Below are 22036 nucleotides of genomic sequence, written 5' to 3'. Positions count from 1 at the left end.
TTTCCTTCACCTCTCTCCTGCATTATATCTCCTGCTTTCTTTTTCTTTTGAGACCGAATTTTGCTCTTGTTGCCCAAGCTGGAGTGCAGTGGCGCCATCTCGGCTCACTGCAACCTCCGCCTCCTGGGTTCAAGCGATTCCCCTGTCTCAGTCTCCCGAGTAGCTGGGATTACAGGCATGTGCCACCATGCCCAGCTAATTTTTGTATCGTTAGTAGAGACAGGGGTTTCACTATGTTGGCCAGCCTGGTCTCGAACTCCTGACCTCAGTTGATCCTCCTGCTTCAGCCTCCTGAAGTGCTGGGATTATAGGTGTGAGCCACTGCGCCTGGCCAGGATCTCCCGCTTTCTGTAATCACATCTTTCTCTTTTTTGGTTTATGTTCTCACTTTGGAAGAACATGTCCTCCAGTAGCTTCCTGTGAAAGGATGCATAGGAGGTAATATTAAGATTATCTATGTCTACAAATGTGTTTATTCTAGCCTCACACTTACTGGACAGTTTAGCTGGGTATAGAATTTTAGGCTGGTGTCTTAGTTAAGGAATAGACCCCAATATACTGTAGTTCAAAAAGATAGGAGTTTACTCTCTTACACTGACAGTTTAGAGGAAGCAGGCAGGAAGACAAAGTTACCGAGGCACTGAGTTTGTTTCCAATTTATTGTTCCATTATTCCCTAGTCAATCCTAAACCAACTTATCAGCAACACACCTGAATTCAAGTCCCCAAGAAGGGGAAAAGAGGAAGCAGAGGGCAAGGAATTTCCTCTGAAATTGTGACTGAGAAAGTTGCACACACTGCTGTGTCCTGTTGGCTCCTGAGGGGTGAAGTTATTTTCTAGTCCATCTATTTCACTCAGAGTGTTGCCTTTTGGGAGTTTCAGTTTTATACAGGGATCTAGAGCCAACCTCGCACCACGTGAGGGCCCTGGAATTAGTTTTCTATCTTCTGTGTATGAGGCCCATTAAAACCGCAAATCCTAGGCCCCAAAGATAGGCAGAGGCCCTAGCAGAGCCATCAGCTTTAGCCCTAAGGCTTCCCAACACTCTTGAGTAGCATGCCCATCCCTCATCACTGCCTACAAAGCCCCAGATGCTGTGGCCCTGCCATCTCACTGCCTGTATGTCTTCCTCTCCACCACTCACACATCAGGCTCTAGCCTCTCCAGTCTCCTTGCTGTCCCGAGCTTTTCCTGCACCCCCCAGCCTTTTCACAGGCCACTCCTCTGCCTGAACTCTTCCTCCAGATACCCATTCAGTTTGTTTCCTCCCCCATCCTGTTCAAATGTCACCTCTGAGACCTTTGCTTATCACTTTGAGCAAAATAGCCCCTTATCGCTACCTCCTACCCTTCTACGTTTCCTCAGGGCACCCATCACTCCTAACATGGCACTTTTCTTGAAACAGGGTCTTGCTCTGTCATCGCCCAGGCTGCAGTGCAGTGGCATGATGATGGCTCGCTGCAGCCTTGACCTCCCAGCTCAAGCAATCCTCTCGCGTCAGCCTCTTGAGTAGCTGGGACTACAGGCACATGTCGCCGTGCTAGTTTTAAAATTTCTTGCAGGGGTGTCTCACTATGTTGCCCAGGCTGGTCTCAAACTCTTGGGCTTAAGTGATCCTCCCACCTTGGTCTCCCAAAGTGTTGGGAATACAAGCATGAGCCCCACCATGCCCGGCCTGTATTTTTATTTATTTGTTTATGGTCTGACTCTGCGAGTAGGCCTGTGTCCAGGTAGTTGATGTGGGAAACGATCCCAGGAGGCAGGAGTAAGGGAACGGGTGCCGCAAAGGAGGAGGAGCCAATTCAAGGATGTGTTACTGAGTCAAGCACCTCCCAGGATCTTCTGAGGAGACTGAGAATGGCAGCTCAGGGCCAGGTGCGGTGACTCACATCTGTAATCCCAGCACTTTGGGAGGCCAAGGCAGGTGGATCACAAGGTCAGGAGTTTGAGACCAGCCTGGCCAACATGGTGAAACCCCGTCTAAACTAAAGATACAAAAAAATTAGCTGGGCGTGGTGGCGCGCACTTGTAATCCCTGCTACTCAGGAGGCTGGGGCAGGCGAATCGCTTGAACCTGGGAGGCAGAGGTTGCAGTGAGCTGAGATCTCGCCATTGCACTCCAGCCTGGGCAACAGGGCGAGACTCCGTCTCAAAAGAAAAAACCAGCCTGGCCAACCTGATGAAACCCCGTGTCTACTAAAAATACAAAAATTAGCCAGGCATGGTGGCGGATGCCTGTAATTCCAGCTACTCGGGAGGCTGAGGCAGGAGAATCACCTGAACCTGGGAGGCGGAGGTTGCTGTGAGCCAAGATTGCACCACTGCACTCCAGCCTGGGCAACAAGAGCGAAACTCCATCTCAAAAAAAAAAAAAAAAAAAAAAAAAAAAAGAATGGCAGCTCAGAACTGCCAGGAGAAGAAAGGGAAAAGCCTATATAGCTCATCTACTAACAACTTTGGCAAGGGTGCCCCACAGGTTCTTAACTCCCCTGCACTTTTGGGTTGCACGTGTGTCAGAGAATCCCTGGGGCAGGAAGCAAGAGGCTCAGGCCTGAGGTGAGACCCGTAGGGTTGTCCCTGTGCAAAGCTAGTTGAAGCCTGTGTGAAAGTGGCCACTGTGGCACCCTTGGCCCATGGTGTTAGTAGACGGCTGGAGTAAGAGGTGGGGCTGAGGCTATGATACAGGGACCCTGTGTGGATGTCTCTTTCACCACTCTTTTCCAATCACTTAGAAGAGTGGCCAGGACACAGCGAACATTCAGTGAATACTTACTGAATGAATGATGTTGCAGTCTAGTGGGGGAAAAGGCAAGTAGTGAGTTAAGAAAATCAAGTGGGTTGCGGGCTATAATTGGGTAACTACAGGTTGCAGGGGGCCTCCAGCAGGAGCCTAGCTACTCTGTAGGGTAGGGGTGGGGATAGGACAGAGAAGACTTTCTGGAGCAGAGTCCTTAACTTGAAATCTGGAAGATGAGCAGGAGTTAATTGCGCAGATAAGTACTTGCACATCTAAGTAAATGTATCAGTGATAAAATCACAGGTAATCATAGGTAACGCAGTGGCTCATGCCTGTAATCCCAACACTTTGGGAGGCCAAGGTGTAAGGATTGCTTGAGGCAAGGAGTTTGTGACTGGCCTGGGCAACACAGTGAGACCACGTCTCTATACAAAATAAAAAAATCAGCTGGGTGTGGTGGTTGGTGCCTATGGTCCCAACTACTTGAGAGGCTAGGGCAGGGGGATCAGTTGAGCCCAGGAGTTTGAGGCTGTAGTGAGGCCATGTTCACGCCACTGCATTCCTGCCTGGGCAATGGAGTGAGACTCTGTCTCCCCACCACGCCCCTCCCCAAAATAACAGGTAACATGTACAAAGCATTTTCCATGTGCCAGACACCATGCTACATGCTTGATGGGCCTTGTTAATTCATCCTTGTTATTTAATCCTACGGCATGTGAACTGTCTGATCTGTTTTACCCAACGGAAACTTGAAGCTCAGAGAAGTCAAGTCACTTGCATTGACAGGGTAGAGAAACCCTTCCCTCCATTTTACACAGGGCGACTGAGGCCCAGAGCAGGGCAGTGACTTGCTCATGGTCACAGAAAGGTAAGGGCTGAGCTGGGACTAGAATCCAGGTTTCCTGACTCCTAGGCTTGTGTTCCTGCTCCAGAGCTGGCCAGAGAGATAGGGGCTGAGGAGGAGAAGGGTGAATTAAACACTGCCAGGCTGAAACGGGTGGGCACTGCCTCCCCAGCTACTACAAGAAAAAGCTGAAGGAAGGCACCTGCAAGACCCAAGAGATGGAAGTGACCACAGGCCGGCTGCAGTTGCAGAAGAAGCTTCCCTACAACCCCCAGCAAGAAGAGAGCTCAGAAGTCCCAGAATGAAAGGTCCTCAGTATCCTGAGCCGACTGAAGCAGCAGAACTCTGGTGAGGGCCCTGGGCAGGGTGGGATGGGCTAGGGTTGGGGCTTTGCTCTCTTACCCATCTGGTCTCCTTTCCTTGGGCCCTCAGGCAGCCAGGCCAAGGGAGCTGAGAGGCCAGTTTCCCACTTTGGGCTTAACTGTGTACATCAGAAAACAGGCTGATAATCACTATTTTCCATCCAGGCCTATGACAATGGCCTCCTGCATTGGACTCCTCCCCTCCTGCCTTATCCTGAGCACAGGTTGGTCCCATGAGCTAGGACTGAGAAAGAACAGCTGTAGAGATTAGCAATCCCAGCTCACTGTTTATTGAGTGCCCACTGTGCTAGGCCCTTTACAGATGCTCTAGAATTTAATACTCATAATCATGTATTTACCCCATTTTACGGATTAGAAAAGTGAAACTGACCCAGGCATGGTGGCTCATGCCTGTAATCCCAGTACTTTGGAAGGCCGAGATGGGCGGATCACCTGAGGTCAGAAGTTCGAGACCATCCTGGCCAACATGGTGAAATCCTATCTCTAAAAAATTAGCCGGGCGTGGTGGTGAGTGCCCGTAATCCCAGTTACTCCAGAGGCTGAGGCTGGAGAATCGCTTCAACCCGGGAGATGGAAGTTGCAGTGAGCCAAGATCACGCCATTGCACTCCAGCCTGGGTGACAAGAGCAAAACTCCATCTCAAAAAAAAAAAAAAAAGAAAAATGAAACTGATAAAATTAAGCAATTTGCCCAATGCCCCTAGCTAGTTTTTTGGAAAGGGGAGTTTATATCCAGGTCTGACCCCAAAACCTATGCTCTTTCCACTGGGCAAGCCTGCCTCCCTTCCCCCAGGTACCATTTATTAGACTCCTACTGTGTGCCAAGTAACAGGATAGGAGCTTTGCAGTCTTTCTTTTTTTTTTTTTTTTTGAGACGGAGTCTCGCTCTGTCGCCCAGGCTGGAGTGCAGTGGTGCAATCTCGGCTCACTGCAAGCTCCGCCTCCCGGGTTCATGCCATTCTCCTGCCTCAGCCTCTCCGAGTAGCTGGGACTACAGGCGCCTGCCACCACGCCCGGCTAATTTTTTGTATTTTTAGTAGAGACGGGGTTTCACCGTGGTCTCGATCTCCTGACCTCGTGATCCGCCCACCTCGGCCTCCCAAAGTGCTGGGATTACAAGCGTGAGCCACCGCGCCCAGCCGCTTTGCAGTCTTTCTAGAGTATGCCTACTGGACTTTGCCAGCACCCATCACAAAGACCTCTGCTCCTTGTTAAGCTGTTACCAGCTCTGATTCTGTGTGCAGCACTGAGCTGAGTGCTTCACATATATTTCTCCTTTAATCCTCATCATCAACTTTTATGAGGTGGGTACCACTATCACCTCCAGCTCAGAAGCTTAGAGAGGTTAAGTGACTTGCCCCAAACCACTCAGCTCATTATGCAGCAAAGCCAGGATTTCACTTGAATCTGCCTGCTTCCCAAGGCTGGGCATGCTCTGAAGCATTCCCCCTTCTGCCTTCTTCTTCACCAGCTCCCAACCTGCAGAGCCCCTATGCCCAGGTGCCCTGCATCCCGCTCTGCCCGTGGCTGGACAAGAAGATGGTCCGTAGGAAGCCGAGCAACCACTATGCGCCAGACCAGTGCACACCCCCTGGCCTGGATCCTGACATCCGTAGCCCCTTCTTCCAGTCAGGATCTCAAGGAAACAGGTGGGTGCCCAGAGAAAGGGCCTCAGCCCAGGCCCTTCCAGATTCTTCCTTAAGAGGCCCCTGGCCTAATGCCTGGGAATCCATCTTTCTAAGAGATCATACCTGAGGCTGCTTGCTCCAGGGAGGAGAAAGGGTGAAAGGCAAAGAAGACAAACTTCTGTTGAGGGCCTGTGTACCTGGCAGATTGTTCCACTGAAGCGAGTGCTTCTGCTTTCCTGTGTCCAGGACTCAGTGGCACCTGAGTGCTACAAGTTCCCTACGGTTCCATATTAGGACTAGCAGACTGTGCACCTGGGCAGAGGGAAGCGTCTCCTGCAGCAGTCCCCCCTCCAGGCCACTGGGGAAGGGAGCCCCGGACTTGAGATCAGGCTCCTAAGCCCAACTGCTGGCTCCACCATTTCTGAGGGGAGGCCTCCTCTCCTCACCTGGGCATGCACAGATGGCTCATATACTGGCAGATAGGGAAAGGGCCAAATGTCTCCCACCCTTCTGCCCCATTCCTCTCCCCAGGGAACACAACTCTGACAGCAGAAAGTGGCTCAGCTCTGTGCCGGCTCGAACCCACTGACCCTCTGGAGGCCTGACTCTAGGCAGCTGCTCAAGGCCTGCAGACAGATGGGCCACCAAGCAGGAGCTGCTGCTGGGATTTGCTTTTGTAGCCTGGTAAGCTAATAAACATCAATAACTTCAGCCTCTGTACCTCTTGCCAAGAAAGGCCCTCAAGTTGTCACCCCAGCCACCACTGAGCTCTCAGAGTGCAGGGTTCTACCTCAAAGCCCTGCCCAGGGTTGGGGTTTCTGCTACAGGTGCCCCTGCACGCAAAGTCTTGACCTTCTGTACCTTCTCAAAGCGCAGGGCTAGGCCTCTCCTCAGGTGAGCGCTTCCCCCTCTGGACTGGGAGCCCCACAAAAGCAGCCGTTCTCTCTCCACTGGCTCTAAGACAGGCCCTGTGGAAGAACAGGAGGTGGCCTCTACCATGCTCCCCCGACAGAGCCCAGGACCCAGGGCTCTCACTCTCTGGGAGCCCTAAGAGGGGTGGGTCCTTTCCCCTCAACCCACATACCACCCAGCCTCGTATTTTACCAAAGACAGTCTTTCCCTGGGACTGGGCAGAGGGAAATCTCCCAGGGCTAAATAAGCGGCCACAGCAAGAGGTAGAGGACAGGGACTGAAATGAGGACAAAGATCTGACAAGTTTAAAACATGTATTTAAAATACAATTTATAAAATGCTTAATCTGCCAATTCAGGAGCCCGCGGTGCAGGGTGGGGTGGGAGTAGGCAGCTGCCCGCTACACCAGCAGAGTAAGACTGCAGGGGTGCGGCCCTCCCTCCCATGCCCTTCTGTTCAGACACCCAAGGGGCCCATGTGCACCCCTGGGATCACACGACCAGAAAACAGGACCCCAGAGGTTTCTTGAGTCTCTGCTTACCAGGGAGGCTGGGTACAGCCCTGCCAGCCCATCCCTGAGCAGGGCACCCCCAGATGGGGCAGAGCAGGGTATGGCTGGGCTGGGCAGGGCAGGGCAGGGCTGGGCGGGGCAGATGGGCTCTGGAAGGGGCTGATGGTAGCAGATAGGGTGTTGCCTCCTGCCTGCAGGTGGGGAGCACCCTGATTGAGTGGGCTGAGAAAGGTTGGTCACCAGGCCTGGACCCCCCAGCTCCTTTGGTTATAGGCTGACATCAGAGTAGTGGCTCATGGGAAGCGGTTAGCTGGAAGGTCTGAGGCCTGGCCCATGGGGTCAGGGAGGAGCTGGGGGAAGGGGACAGTACCGTGAAGGCAGATAAAGGGGCAGCAGCCTCAGGTTTCTGCCCCCATCCCCCTGGGGTTTTCCAAGCCAAAGCCTGCAACTTACTTTAAAAAAGAAAAGGAAAAAAAGCACTTAGGAAAGTTATGGACAACTACCCCCAAAAAAATACCCTCCCACACACAAAATCCAAACCGTTTCCTCATCTCCCTTCCGTCTCCCCCCGACACAATACAGTTTCCTGTTTTCTTTCTAAAAACGTTGCCTGCTACCTCTCCATTTGGGAAGCCCAGGTCATGACTGCTGGTGGGTGGTGACAGGCACACAACGGGCAAAGCCCATCTTTGGCCAGAGGGAGGTGGGAGGACCAGTCCCTGCCACATCCTCAATCCACAGACACCCACCAGCCAGCCTTTACTTTGGCCCCCCACTAGAGGGTAGTGGGGCAAGAACAGGTGGTCCCAATGGCTGGGCAACCAGCACTTCTGGCCTTCCCACCTGGACTACCTCTATACCCTTCTCCAATTAAAAGGAAAGTCTCACTTTGGGTGGGAAACCACTACTACATGAGGGATGGACACTATACATTTAGAATGTGGACACTTGGTTAGGGCAGTGGAACTATAAAGATAGCAGCCAATTTTCTTCCTTGCCTTCTCCTGAAGGTAATCCTCCCTCTTACTGACTGAAGCTCTGGTTCCAGCTCTGCTCATGGGCAATGCCTGGCTTTATAGTTATAAGGCTGTGCTATGGACTAGCTGCTGACTCAGCTGGCAGCTGGCCCTTCCTCCGGAGGAGAGGACGTGGTGGGGCATGGCTTGCTGGGCCTGGCCTACCATTCCCACAGGGAACCAATGGTGGAGTGAGCCTGTGAGACTCAGCTTGCCACCTTGGCCACCACGTGCTGCCCTCATCACAAAAACCACACCAACCACTCCGAAACGTATCTGCTGGTCAGGAGCAGGGAGGTCGTCTGGCTGGCTGAGGGATAAGGCGCAGTGCAACGGAAGGGATCAGGAAGCCTGAGAGGAGCCAGGTACACACAGAGCCGCCCTGGGCAGCTGCCCTCTTAGTCTCTTCCACCTCAAGGAGCCAAAGCAAACCCCAGGCTCCAGGGACAGAGGATAAACTGCCTTTATTCCAGGCCCTCGCTCTGGAAAAAGTGGTGATGGGTAGCCTAGGCCTCTAAGGAGTCTGTCATCAATCTTTGCAAAGCAAAGCTGTTCTTTTTCCAACTTTATTCAGAATGTTCTGCCTTCAAGGTACTGATTGCACACAGGAAATGTACCAGGTATAGTTACTGAGCTGGGGCCATCAATGGAGATGGAGCACTGCAGACCCCTAAGAGTTCAAGCCATGCTGGAGTGGGAAGACCTATCCACCTTCTGAACATACGAGGCAGAAGGCTCAGAGTCCTGGAGGCAGACTCTCTCCTGGTTTTCCTTGTGCTGATGGCAAAATACTAAACAAGTCGTCTCTCCTTCACTTCTAAGCCCAGAGATGCAGTCTCACTCCCTGGCACTCTGCTCTCTTCTAGAAGTAGTAAGCCTGGCTGGTAGGGAACCACCCTGAGGGGTATGGGAAGGGGAAGTCGGTTCACTTTCCCTATCTCCCAAAATACTAGAGGTGGGGTTGGCACCCTCCCCAGGCTCTCCGAGCCTACAGAGCTAGCCCAGTCTCCAGGCAAGGCCCAGATGCCCTGGGACTTAGCTCGGGGAGGGAGGTATAGGCATGGGGTGCTCATCTGTCCTGGCGGCTGCAGAGCCCTGCCCCTTTTCCGGGCGGCAGTAGGAATACAGAAGCTAAGCTCACCAAAATCCTATTGGTTAATGTTTCTAGTGAATTTCCCAGAAACATTTTTAAGTAGACTACCAAACTACCCTTTCTTAATTAAAAATTCATTAAACCACTAAAACCCCTCCCATGCACTTTTTCTTGCAAATCAGATATTTGTATAAACAAACAAAAATAGGAAGAAAAAAAAAGAAAGGATATTTTCAAATGGAACTTACTTTTTAAGTGATGGAGACATGCACTTGGGGGTGGGTGGGTGTGAGTTTTCATTTGTGTTTTGAAATCCCAAATTAATGAGCATGATAAACTGTTATTGCTGGCACTGGCTTTACCCCAAGTGGCCAAGTGGCACTGTCTGACTCTCTGAGTCCTTGGTGGGTCCCCCCAACCTTCCCCTAACCCCCACCCTTTTCCTTTCCATTAACTTGGGACAGCCCTTGTCGATGTGCCAATCACAGTGGGAAGGGGGAGAAGGGGGAAGGTCACAGTGCATGGGGTTCAAGGTCACAGTGGGCGGAGCAAGGGGGATCACAGTGCAAGTAAGTCAGGTCGTTCCCTCTGCTCAAGTCCAACTGTCTGCCACAGCAGTGCAACCCATGGCGGACGACCCAGGAGGCGGTGACGGCAGCAACGGCAGCATCTTTTCTTGCCTGCATTTATCTGCGCTGTTTGAAGCCTTGTGACCCATCAGGACCCAAAGGCTGTCTGATCACATTATTGGGCTGCCTGCTGTCTTCGGGTTGGGAGATCCTGGTTGGCCTAAAAGGGAGAAGAGCAGAGGAAGGCCTGAAGAAGGATATAATACATGTCCTCCATCATTTCTTTATTTTTTATTTATTTTTGAGACGGAGTCTCATTCTGTCACCTAGATTGGAGTGCAGTGGTGCGATCTCTCCTCACTGCAACCCCCACCTCCTGAGTTCAAGTGATCCTCCTACCTCAGCCTACCGAGTAGCTGGGACTACAGGCATACACCACCACACCCAGCTAATTTTTGTAATTTTAGTAGAGATGGGGTTTCACCATGTCGGCCAGGCTCGTCTTGAACTCCTGACCTCAAGTGATCCGCCCACCTCGGCCTCTCAAAGTGCTGGGATTACTGCACCTGGCCTAGATGTCCCCCATCTTAAAATCAACTGTCCTTGTAGCTGGGGCCCAAGTCACTCTGGCTTCACAAGCCTGCTTCTTTGGGAAGCTGACGCAGGCACCTCCAAGTTGAGAGGCCCCTGTGAGCAGGTAGGGTGGGTGGTGCACATTCACCTCTAGCAGCTACAGCATTCTTTCCCCCTGCTCAGCTGCCATCATTCACTTGTAGGCAGGGGGAGTGCTTGAGGGCCCACTCTGCCCAGAGGCAGTGACCATGGACAGCACATGCTCCACAGAACCATTTGGAATCTCCAGAGTGTTAGGCCAAAGTAAAGAACTGGAATCAAGAGCTCAGCAGAGGGACACATCCCCTGCCCCCCAGTTCTTCCCTCCCAGTCCTCCCCAAACTCTGTGGTTAACGGTTGACTCATATTACTATTTTTCCACCCTGGAAAGGTGAAGACTTAGAGGAGAAACAACAAAGAGAACAGGTATCTCTTCAAAATTATGAAGAGCTAGAAAGAAGGTTCACAGATTTTTTCTTCAAGTCCCAGAATACCAAACCAGAGCGGCCCCTCAAAGTTAGTAGGAGGCCATCTTAGTGGATACTGTTTGATTAGGAAGTGATAAACTTATATGATGCAACCTCTAATACTGCAGAGAAAAAAAGAGTAAAAAGGAATTTAGAAAATTCACAAAAACATCACAGTGGGCATACTGGAGACCCAGAAAATATCATCAAAGCACTTAGCTGGGCACTTTCCACTCTGCCAGCCCAGGTTCACCACATCCTATGTTCATTTACTCACTGAATTGCACAACACTTTGATAAGGCTGGTACTGTTATTATCCCATTTTTTCAGATGAGAAAACTAAGGCCCAGAGAGGTCAAGTCGTTCTAAATTAAGAAGAGGTAAGAGGCCGATTTTGACACAAGCTCATCCATGCCTTTACTCTCTATGCAACAGTGCCCCCTGGTGACTACCAACCGCAGAGGCAGCATGCCGGCAAACTGCCACCTCCTTCCTGCAAGGATTTCTTTTTTTTTTTTTTGGAGACGGAGTCTTTGCTCTGTCACCCAGGCTGGAGTGCAGTGGCGCGATCTCGGCTCACTGCAAGCTCCGCCTCCCGGGTTCACGCCATTCTCCTGCCTCAGCCTCTCCGAGTAGCTGGGACTACAGGCACCTGCCACCACGCCCGGCTAACTTTTTGTATTTTTAGTAGAGACCGGGTTTCACCATGGTCTCGATCTCCTGACCTCGTGATTCGCCCGCCTTGGCCTCCCAAAGTGCTGGGATTACAAGCGTAAGCCACCGTGCCCGGCCCTTGCAAGGCTTTCAGAGCCCTCTCCAGCCACTGCGGCACAGTGAACTAGCGCCAGCAGGCTGGGTCGGCAGCTGGAGCTGCATGGTTCCCACCCTGACTCTGCTTGCTTCTCACTACTCTACACACAGCCAGAATGCTCTCCTCCTCCTGGATGGACTGGGACAGCCATCACTGGCCAGCCCTGCCAGTCACACTCACCTGTCAAGGATGGGTTTCTCCTGCTCCTCCTCGGGGCTGGCGCTGCCCAGGATCCGCTTCCGGGCCTCGGCGTACTCGGCCTCCCGCTGTGCTAGGGACTTGACCGGAAGGGTGGGCCTGCTGGTGGAGTTGGGGCTGCTGACCACACCGTTGCTGGTGGGCCTCTTGAGGATGCGGATCTGTGGAGGGGGCCCCGCGGGAAGGCTATCGTCCTGAATCACAATGGGCACTTTGGGAGGAGATTTGGATTTCCTGCTGACAAAGAGCAAACACAGCTTCACAAATCATGCTCCTGACTAAGGAGGCCCCGTCCATGTCCCACACCCACCTCTCATCACTTTCCTCTCCCACCCTACTAATTCTACCCATGATTCTCTGGCCTCTGACCAGACAGCAAAATTTCCACTCCTCAAGAAGGGTGTCCCAAAAAAGCAAGCTTGCGACCAGCTCTGGCAGGCCACAGGAACTGCTCCTCAGCCCTAACCCCTGGTCACGGGGGCTGGAACACCACCCCATTCTGGCACTTTTATCCCCATGTTCACCACAGCCACATCAACCACCATTTGGCCCTGCAGCAAAACAGTTTATGTCCAGAATCGAATGATGTCAGTTAAGATCCCAGCTTCCCTACACAGATTAGAGTAGGACTGGCTGGTAGGGTGGGAGCCTTTGAACTTGGGGGTCAACAGTGTTCACTCTCAGCCAAATCTTCCAACACATGCTCAAACCAAACACTACAAAGGAGCCCACTACACCATCCCTGCCTGGCATCAAGATTTACCAAGCCACCTTCTAGTGAGAGTGACTGTGCCTCCCAGAGACAAGCCACACCAGACAACTGAATCCTCTTCAAAAAGCTTCTGAACAGAGAAACCTCCCTTGCCAGGGCTCCCTGGTCTTTTGGACAGCGGCGGGGCTGGAGTGAAGGATGCTCCTAGAAACAGTGCTTGGCAATGCTCAAAAGAGAAGCATTGTCCAAGGCTGGTGGACACGTACATCAAGGCGATGTGTCCACAAGGAGAGGTGGAATGACAAAAAACAAAGAGGCACAACAACACAGGAAGGGAAAGAAACAAAAGCCACAGGAGGAGACAGGAACCCAGGCAGGAATGACCACCCGACAACAGCCACCAGGACCCTCCCCAGAGCAGTCAACCAGCTTCTCTTCAGAACCAAACAGGCTTGCTTTCAGAGCCTTGGCTGTCAGGAGGAGTCGGGATTGGAGGAACTGAGCCAGGGTGAATGGAAACTAGTCTCGGGTAGGACACAAATGGTATGGAACACGGATTGTAACCCAGGGTTAGTGTGGTTGCTGAGATGAGCAGACAGACAAGGAGCTAGCAATCTGATCAAAGAGGCAGGGAGCCAGGAAAACTAGCGGGCGGGCAGAGTACCCCAGTTTCCTGGGGAATGACTGTGCAGCCCAGTAAGCAAATCCAGAGAGGTCCTATCCTCCTTCCTGTCTCTTGTACCTATGGAAAACCAACAGGGTCCCTAAGCCCAAAAGCAGAAAGCCGAAGTCAACTTTCACCTACTCTGGAAACACCCTCCTCTGTCGTCTAGGTGGAGAACAAAGCTATTTTTAAAGGTTTTTTCAAGAATTTCCTAGAATGTTTTATTCCAGGGTACCCTCAAAATACCCTAAACCACCAAGTCACTGGGGACCCAGAGAAATCATCTGCCCACACTCCTCATGCCACAGAGAAAGAAACTGATGTCCAGAGCAGGGAAAAGACTTGCCCCAGACCTCAGAGCAACTGGGGCACTGCCAGGCCTAAAACTCAAGTCTTCCAACTTGTCACTTCCTCACATCGTATCAGATGACCTCACACAGGGAGCCCACGAAGGTCGGAGGCAGGTGCAACACCCCAGCCTCAACCCTAAAGCCTCAAGCCACCACGTCCTGGTCTCCAACTTGGAGGGAAGGGTTTGCTGCCCCAGAGCCTGACCTGCTAGGACCTGCTAATCCTAATGGCCAGCTGGAGAATACCACTGACTGCCCGGCTTTCAAACCACAGAGAGCATGAGCCCTCAGACCAGACAGCAGCCTTACCTCTCTTTTTGTGTGATCTTCAGTTTTTTTTCCAACCGTCTGTCTATTTCCTAGAGGAAAAAAATGTATATAAAAAGAGGAAAAAAATCTCTCTCAAATAAAAACTTAGTCTTTATTTTTGGAGCTAAGGGCAGTGTCCTTTCTCTAGCCAGGGACATGACTGTGTCCTTCAACATAACAAAGTGGACTAGATTTTGGGGTTTGGGGACCTGATACCCTCTGCAGGTCCATCTCCCTTCTAGCCCCATGGCCGCCATGACAGTTCTAAACCTCATTGTTCAGCTGGGTTATTTGCATAGCCTCCAATTAGTTTTCTGACCTGTAATCTGTCTTTCACAGAGCCACTCATATCAACTTCTAAACCTAAATTTAGGAACACTAACTCTAGTTTATGAAATAAAGAGTTGGAAAAAAAAAAAAAACTAAACATAAATCTGATCATGTCACTTCCCTACTTTAAACCCTTCAACTGCTTGCAGACCTAGTCAAAGCTTCTGAGCATGCCTCACCCATACCTTCTTTTACCTTCTGTCTGTTTTGCTATCACTAGCCCCGAGAACCCAGCATGCTGTTCCACCTGCCTGCAATGTCCTCTCCCCTTGCAAACTCCTATTGATCCTGCACAACCCAGCCTGGATGTCTACCTCTCCTTTGTAAAGTCTCCTCTGATCCCACCAGCATGGTGCATCACCTGGTCCTCAGAATAAACTCTCCCTTTTACATTCCTTTATGGTCACATCTATCTAATATTTTAATAATCTATTTTTTACTGTTATGCACTTGAACTCTCTGTGACTGGCACCTATCGAAAGGCTTAGAGTAAAACCTACACCTTATGTTTGTGGCCTTGGAGGTCCATGGTCTACAAGTGAACATGGGGAACCTAAGGAAGAGACAGGACACCTGAGAGTGCAGCAAGGATATCTCTCAGAACCAGAGCCTGACAGGTCTTGATTAAAACAACGCCACCATTTTAGAGAAAAGCGGAGAGAAGAAAGAGGCTGAGAAGGAGGAGCAGACAGGACTGCCTTCCAACATGCCCTGGCCTCATCTCTTCAAGCCCTGAGCGGGACATTGGGCTCATGGCAGTCTGAGCCCTCAGCCCATCAGCACCAGCATGCCTGTGACACCTCCACACACGCGTGTGCGCATCTATATCCAGGACGGGGTGTGGGGAGAGGCTGTGCACGGAACAAAGACCAAACCCCCAGGCTGCTTGGCTGCCCTACGGCCTTTCTTAGAAAAAGTCCCACTCCCTCAGCCATCCTCAGTGAGGACAAGATCAACTAGCTCTAATGGAGACGGAAGAAACTGTATGCAAAATTCTCTGTTTTTCTAGAGACGAGATCTCTAACGGTGGTTCTCAACCAGATAAGACTCTGTCCCTCAGGGGACACTGGGCAATGTCAAGCCATTTTTGGTTGCCACTATCAGGGGAGATGCTAAATGTCCTACAGTGTATAGGACAGCCCTACACAAAGAACTATTTAACCCCAAAAGTCAACAGTGCTGAGTTTGGGCAATCTTAACTTATTAGAATGGGATTTTCAAAGGAGTCCATCACTTGCAAAATGTGAAGAACCACAGCTGTAGTGAGGAGGCTTTGAAATTTGGTGAGATCTGCCCCATGGCTCAGCGTGCAGGCCATTTTCATGAGTGCTCTGTATGTTCTGAAAATAACTATTCTCGGCCAGGCGTGGTGGCTCACGCCTGTAAATTCCAGCACTTTGGGGGGTCGAGGCGGGCGGATCACAAGGTCAGGAGATCGAGACCATCCTGGCTAACACGATGAAACCCTGTCTCTACTAAAAATACAAAAAATTAGCCAGGCATTGTGGCGGGTGCCTGTAGTCCCAGCTACTCGGAAAATTGAGCCAGGAGAATGGCGTGAACCCGGGAGGCGAAGCTTGCAGTGAGCCGAGATCGCACCACTGGACTCCAGCCTGGGCGACAGAGCAAGACTCTGCCCCACCCCCTGCCAAAAAAAAAAAAAATACAAAAAATTAGCTGGGCATGGTGGCAGGCGCCTGTAGTCCCAGCTACTCAGGAGGCTGAGGCAGGAGGATGGCGTGAACCTGGGATGTCGAGCCTAGTGATTCGAGATCGCGCCACTGCACTCCAGCCTGGGCGACAGAGTGAGACTCTGTCTCAAAAAAAAAAAAAAAGAAAATAACTATTCTCCAGTTGATGGGTACAGTTTAAGCTGGTTAGCTATATTGTTCTAATCTTGTAAATTCTTACTGACTCATTTGATCTACTGACCAGGTAAAGAATTAAGAATTATTGGCCAGGCACAGTGACCGTGGCTTATGCCTGTAATCCTAACACTTTGGGAGGCTGAGGCAGGCAGATCACTTAGGGTCAGGAGTTTGAGACCAGTTTGGTCAACAGGGTGAAAACCCATTTCTATTAAAAAAATTCAACAATTATCCAGGCGTGGTGGCACGCACATGTAATCCCAGCTACTAGGGAGGCTGCAGTGAGTTGAGATCACGCCACCGCACTCCAGCCTGGGCGACAGGGCAAGATTCCGTCTCAAAAAAAAAAAAAAGACTTGTTCTTTCTAGTAAGTTAAACAGTGTATCATTATGATGTGATCTTTTTTGCCTTATAATGTATTGTTTAATATTAATAAAGTCGGCCAGCTTTCTTTTGGTCAGTATTTCCTAGAACATATTTTTTCTCACCTTTCCATGTCCTTATTTGCATCTCTTGTAAACAATATGAACTAGATTAACCATATGAAGCTAGATTTAAATCCAGTCTAACACTGACACCTATCCTGATTGGTACTAACTTGTGTTTAAAATATATTTGGCTGGGCATGGTAGCTCACACCTACAATCCTAACACTTTGACTTTGGGAGGCCGAGGTGGGTGAATCACTTGAGGTCAGCAGTTCGAGACCAGCCTGGTCAACAAGGTGAAACCCTGTCTCCATTAAAAATACAAAAATTAGCTGGGCGTGGTATCCCAGTTACTCAGGAGGCTGAGGCAGGAGAATCTCTTGAATCTGGGAGATGGAGGTTGCAGTGAACCGAGATTATGCCACTGCACTCCTGCTTGGGCAACACAGCAAGACTTTGTCTCAAAAAAAAAAAAAAAAAAAAAAAAAAAAAAAAAAAATATATATATATATATATATATATATATATGTATTTATAACTTATTGTATTCTGAGGCACCATCAAGTCTCTGGAGGGGCCAGAAAGGCACTAAAATGGAAACCTCTCACTCCATCTTAGAACATAGTTGGTGCCAAAGAATGCTGAATGACTGAATGGAAAAGGTACACAAATAATAACAGAACGACCTGGATGTTCTCTGTGAAGTGACAAACACAGACACTCACACGGAATCTATGTCCACTGCGTACTCTGTCCTGAAAATGACTGTACTGATGGAATTATATTAATTCTATTAGCACCAGTGTTATTACCTGAGTAAGTACTACATCTCATATTAGTCTATTGCCTATTTATTACCTTTTAAGGGTTTCTCACAAATAACTTCTTGTTTTAAAGTTTCATACTGTATCATTTCACTCCACTCTAAATACAAGACTGCCTATTCGAGTTTCTCCATCATAAACAGAACCTTGACAGCTGTAGAATTTGGATGCCTTTGAGGGTTGAGACCAAATGCCTTCACAGACCAGGCAAGCAGCCAAACTCCACTCACAGGGGGCATACCTGGGTAAGTGAAGCGGCTGCAGGGCACCAAAGAGCACTTGCCCTGCCTAATGACGGCCAACAAGCCTTGGCAGACAGGGCCAGACCCAGCTCAGAAGAAACCAAATCAGTATTTTTATGGCAATGCACTGAATTTTCCAACTTCACTATGTGAACTTTCACTTTCATATCACTGCGAGAGCCAAATAAGGAAGAGAGAGAAATGGGCCTCACACATTAGAGTGAATTTGAGAAGTCCCATCCAGGTCTCCTCTGAGGAAAGCAAACTGCTTCCTTCTTCTTCCAGGGTTGAAAGAAAATGGACCATCTGCCCAGTTCCAGCCCAAGGAGCCTGGGTGGAAAAAAAGCCCTTCAAGAGGACATCGTAGGCCATGTCTGAGTAAATGTGCCGTCCCCAAACTAGAACATGACTAACATACTTGGCATGTAATATAATACTAATGGCTTTTAAAATAATACCTTGTATCAATATAATGTATTATGGCTGTCAACATTCTTCCCCATTCATTTTCTGCTCACACCAGCCCTGTTTGGCAGACAAAGTAGCTTTTATCCTTCTGTCAGATGAGGGTTAGGGAACTTACCCAAGGTCACAAGGTAGTAAACCACAGATACAGCCCTAGAATTCGCCTTTTGAGGCCACTATGCTGACATACCACCCTCCCCCAACAATTGCTCAAATCCCCTGGAAATGCCGGTATAAACCATTAGATAGTGGTCATCTCCCCCAATTCCACACTGCTCCTTGGCATGCCAGGAACTACAACTCTCATCCAACTCCACTGAGAAAGGCAGAAGAGCTTTATCAGAGCTGGAGAGGGATTCTTCCATAAGATTACAGAATGAGATGGAAACCCAAGCAGCTTTGGTGGAAAGTGGATCCCGGTCATCTTTAGATGGCCAGCTGGATGCCAGCATGCTCAAAGGCACCCAAGCAGGAGAGGGAGTGCTCTGCCAGCAGCTGGAGAGGGCATCGCATCTCCCTCTGGAGTTCGTCCAGATATCATGAGTCAGTCCATTCTCTTCTCAGACAAGGCCTTGCAATCAATCTGCTCTCAGACTCATGCTCTGAAAAGGTGGACCAAGTCAAAACTTTCCTACAGGGTGTATTACAAGGAAAATGCGCATCTCCCCCAGAGATGCAATAGCCCAACGGAATTAAACAGGCCTCAGAACTTGTGTGCGGAAGCATCTAGATGCAGGCCTGAAATAAGGAATCGTATTACCTAAGGGAACCCTCTCTTCTGACAAGGATGCAGAGTCCTGCCCAAGGTCTAGGCTCCTGTGTTAGAGGCCTGACTTCCATCGCTAGTGAAAGAAAACCATAAGCTCTGTGACTGTGAGTGGGCACAAGGCAAGTGCTAGGGCACAAGTATACCACAGGGCGGTGGCCAGAAAAGTCTGATCTTCTACGGCTCCTGCTCCTGGAAAGGCTCTTCAGCCAAGTAGCAGCAAGCAGCCCACAGAAGGTGACATTCTGTGTTCTGGGTCCAAATCCTAAGCAAAACATCTACTGTTGCCAAACCTTGATATCACTTGTCCTATGGGGCTACACATCTACAGAAATGGGACACAAGCTTCTCAGTCTCAGAGAACAAGAAAAGCCAGAAGGAAAAGAGTGGAGGCAGGAAATCATGAAGAAGCACAGTGGGGAGGAAGGTGGTTCTCGACAGGGCTGGTCCTTTATGGGAGGTAAAGGAGAAGCCACAACCACAAGGTGAATGGGATCAGATGTCAACATTTGCAATTTTAACTCACCAGAGGAAGAAGCTCAGCTTCACTGGCTGCTGATGCCCTTAACCTTGCTATGAATGTGCTTGTGTGAGCCTCTGGCTGAAAAGTTGGGGTATGGGACCTAGGAGGACAATGGGGATAAGATCACTCCCAAGGAGGAGAGCAGAGAAGGGGTCACATCAAACAACCCAGTCTGTTACTGTCACAAGCTACAGAAAGAACAAAGGAGACAAAAGATAGGGATGTATTTGCAAGGTGAGGCAGATTACAGTGGCAGGTTTACTCCTGTAACCTTAAGAGGTCGATGACAAAGGAAAAAAGAAAGGTGAGAAGGGGAGAGGAAGAAAGGCAGAGGAGAAAAAGAAATAGGCTATTCTGGGTCTTAGTGTAAAGCACAGCAAGTATATAAGCACCATTACAGGCCGGGCGCGGTGGCTCACGCTTGTAATCCCAGCACTTTGGGAGGCCAAGGTGGGCGGATCACGAGGTCAGGAGATTGAGACCACGGTGAAACCCCGTCTCTACTAAAAATACAAAAAATTAGCCGGGCATGGTGGCGGGCGCCTGTAGTCCCAGCTACTCGGAGAGGCTGAGGCAGGAGAATGGCGTGAACCCGAGAGGCGGAGCTTGCAGAGAGCCGAGATAGCGCCACTGCACTCCAGCCTGGGCGACAGAGCGAGACTCCGTCTCAAAAAAAAAAAAAATAAAAAAAATAAGCACCATTACAGTTGTACTTTCTCAGGTACGAATGTTTACAAAACAGCCTGGGGTGATGATGCCCTGGGGGACTGATTAGAACTAGCCGAGCTCACAAAGTGAACAAACTCACACCTGTTATACTACAAGGGTCAGAGCGGGTGTCTCACCCCTTCTGGTGCCTGATCTGATGCTACCCACTCCCCAAGGCCAGCAGGCCTCCCCACTCTGTGCCTCAGTATACAAGCCAAAAGACTGTACTGTCCTACTCCATCACAGCATCCCTCTCTCTGGGAACTGGAATCCTCTGGTCTCCAGTGTCACCAACACGACTCCCAAGAAATAGAGCAATCTTGTATTGAAAAGAGATCTAAGAGGGACCCTTGCTTTGGACTTTGAATTAGAAAATACTCTTTTATTGGCAACAAGGTTACCATTTAAGTAACTTTTCCCAAATGATTTGCCTTTCTCTTGTTAGTTTTCCTTTCAGAAGATGACATTTCCAATGTTCCTTTCAAATTCAAAGAATAACAACTGGCCTTGAGCTCCCTATGAATCGCCACCCCACAGGGTCCTGTGGTCTCATCCTGAATTGGGGTACACAAGTCTACAAGTGGACCCGGGGAGATCTGAAGAAGAGACAGGAACCTGGAGAGCACAACAGGATTTCTCCCAGAATCAGGGTCCCACAGGCCCTGAGTAACACAAAAAGCAAAGAGTAAAGAAAAAAGAAAGAAGGGATAGCAGGCAAGACTACCTTCAAACATGTTCTGGCCCTGAACTCCTACACAGCCGGCCAGGGCCCATGCTGGCCTTATGTCTTCAGGCCTTGGGAGGGACACTGGCGCCGAGGTCCCTGAGCTACAGGGTCTCCTGGTGGACCAGTCTCCCCAGCAAGAGGTCTTGTTTCACACAAATATGGATGAGATTCTGACTCCTTGGGTGTGGGACCCAATTTCACTCGGGAATACAGCCAAAGAATTCACAGGTAGAAGCAATCTACAACAGCAAAATCTGGTCTAAAACTAACAGATAAAAATGTCTCCCGCATCATTAGCCATTTCCTCCCCCCCACCCCTTTTTTTTTTTTTTTGGTGGAGACGGGGTCTTGCTATGTTCTCCAGGCTGCTCTTGAACTGTGGGCTCAAGTGATCCTCCCACCTCACTCTCCCAAAGTACTGAGATTATGTGTGAGCCACTGTGCCTAGCCACTAGCCATTTCAAGTTCAGATGTACAATCCAAACAACCTCCACGTTGATGTAATTGTTTTGTCTCTGCCTTGTTTCCCTACTATGCAGTAGCATAGCAGTGACAGTGTCCTGGCCTGGTAGGACTGGCCACCTCCAATGCTCCTGTAATTATTCTACTTCCCCTGACTAACCCCAGAGAGGGACACACCCCAAGTCCTATCACCCCAGGTTTGATTTTACAGGAATGTTCACATATTTTTAAACAATTCACATATTTTAAAATAATAATCATGTTACAATTATACTATTTTGGATATACTGAGTTAAATTAAAAATATTAAAACTGGCCAGCCGCGGTAGCTCACGCCTGTAATCCCAGCACTTTGGGAGGCCCAGGCGGGCAGATCACAAGGTCAGAAGTTCCAGACCAGCCTGGCCAACATGGTGAAACCCCATCTCTACTAAAAATACAAAAATGAGCCAGGCGTGGTGGCGCATGCCTGTAATCCCAGCTACTCAGGAGGCTGAGGCAGAAGAATCGCTTGAACCCAGGAGGCAGAGGTTGCAGTGAGCCAAGATTGCACCACTGCACTCCAGCCTGGGTGGCAGAGGAAGACTCCGTCTAAAAAAAAAAAAAAAAAAAAAAAAAGAAAGAAAGAAAAAAAAGAAAAAAAAGAGAAGAAAAAAAGAAAAAATTAAAATTAATTTCATCTGTTTCTTTTTACTTTTAAAATGTTGCTTCTAGAAAATATAAAATTAAGGCTGAGGCAGTGGCTCACGCCTATAATCCCAACACTTTGGGAGGCTGAAAGAGGAGAATTGCTTGAAACCAGGAGTTCAAGACCAGCGTGGACAAGAAAGTAAGACCTCAACTCTATAAAAAATAAAAAATTAGCTGCACATGGTG

The 22036-nt window shown here is 49.7% G+C and overlaps 2 protein-coding genes across 5 annotated transcripts in view; one reads left to right on the top strand and one right to left on the bottom strand.

The window, feature by feature from the left end:
• SPATA21 (spermatogenesis associated 21) overlaps nt 1-6701 on the top strand; it is a 34388-nt gene extending 27687 nt beyond the window's left edge. Inside the window, 3 exon segments of the mRNA XM_030805030.1 lie at nt 3754-3929; nt 5435-5612; nt 6123-6701. Of these exon segments, the coding sequence (XP_030660890.1) occupies nt 3754-3929; nt 5435-5612; nt 6123-6180 (412 nt within the window). The 3' untranslated portion in view covers nt 6181-6701.
• A 99-nt stretch (nt 6702-6800) lies between these two features.
• Nucleotides 6801-22036, bottom strand: part of SZRD1 (SUZ RNA binding domain containing 1) — a 33231-nt gene continuing 17995 nt past the window's right edge. Inside the window, exons 2-4 of one of the 4 annotated variants that reach the window (XM_012498455.2) lie at nt 13817-13866; nt 11764-12018; nt 6801-9912 (exon numbers count right to left, since the gene is read on the bottom strand). In XM_012498455.2, coding sequence (XP_012353909.1) covers nt 9810-9912; nt 11764-12018; nt 13817-13866 — 408 coding nt within the window. In that variant the 3' untranslated portion in view covers nt 6801-9809. The remainder of the gene's footprint in view (nt 9913-11763; nt 12019-13816; nt 13867-22036) is intronic. The other 3 variants (XM_003279534.4, XM_004092199.3, XM_012498456.2) reach the window with 3 other exon arrangements.

This window comes from Nomascus leucogenys, chromosome 24, assembly GCF_006542625.1.
Source record: "Nomascus leucogenys isolate Asia chromosome 24, Asia_NLE_v1, whole genome shotgun sequence".
Taxonomy (NCBI): domain Eukaryota; kingdom Metazoa; phylum Chordata; class Mammalia; order Primates; family Hylobatidae; genus Nomascus; species Nomascus leucogenys.
This window is presented reverse-complemented; position numbering and strand designations above follow the sequence as displayed.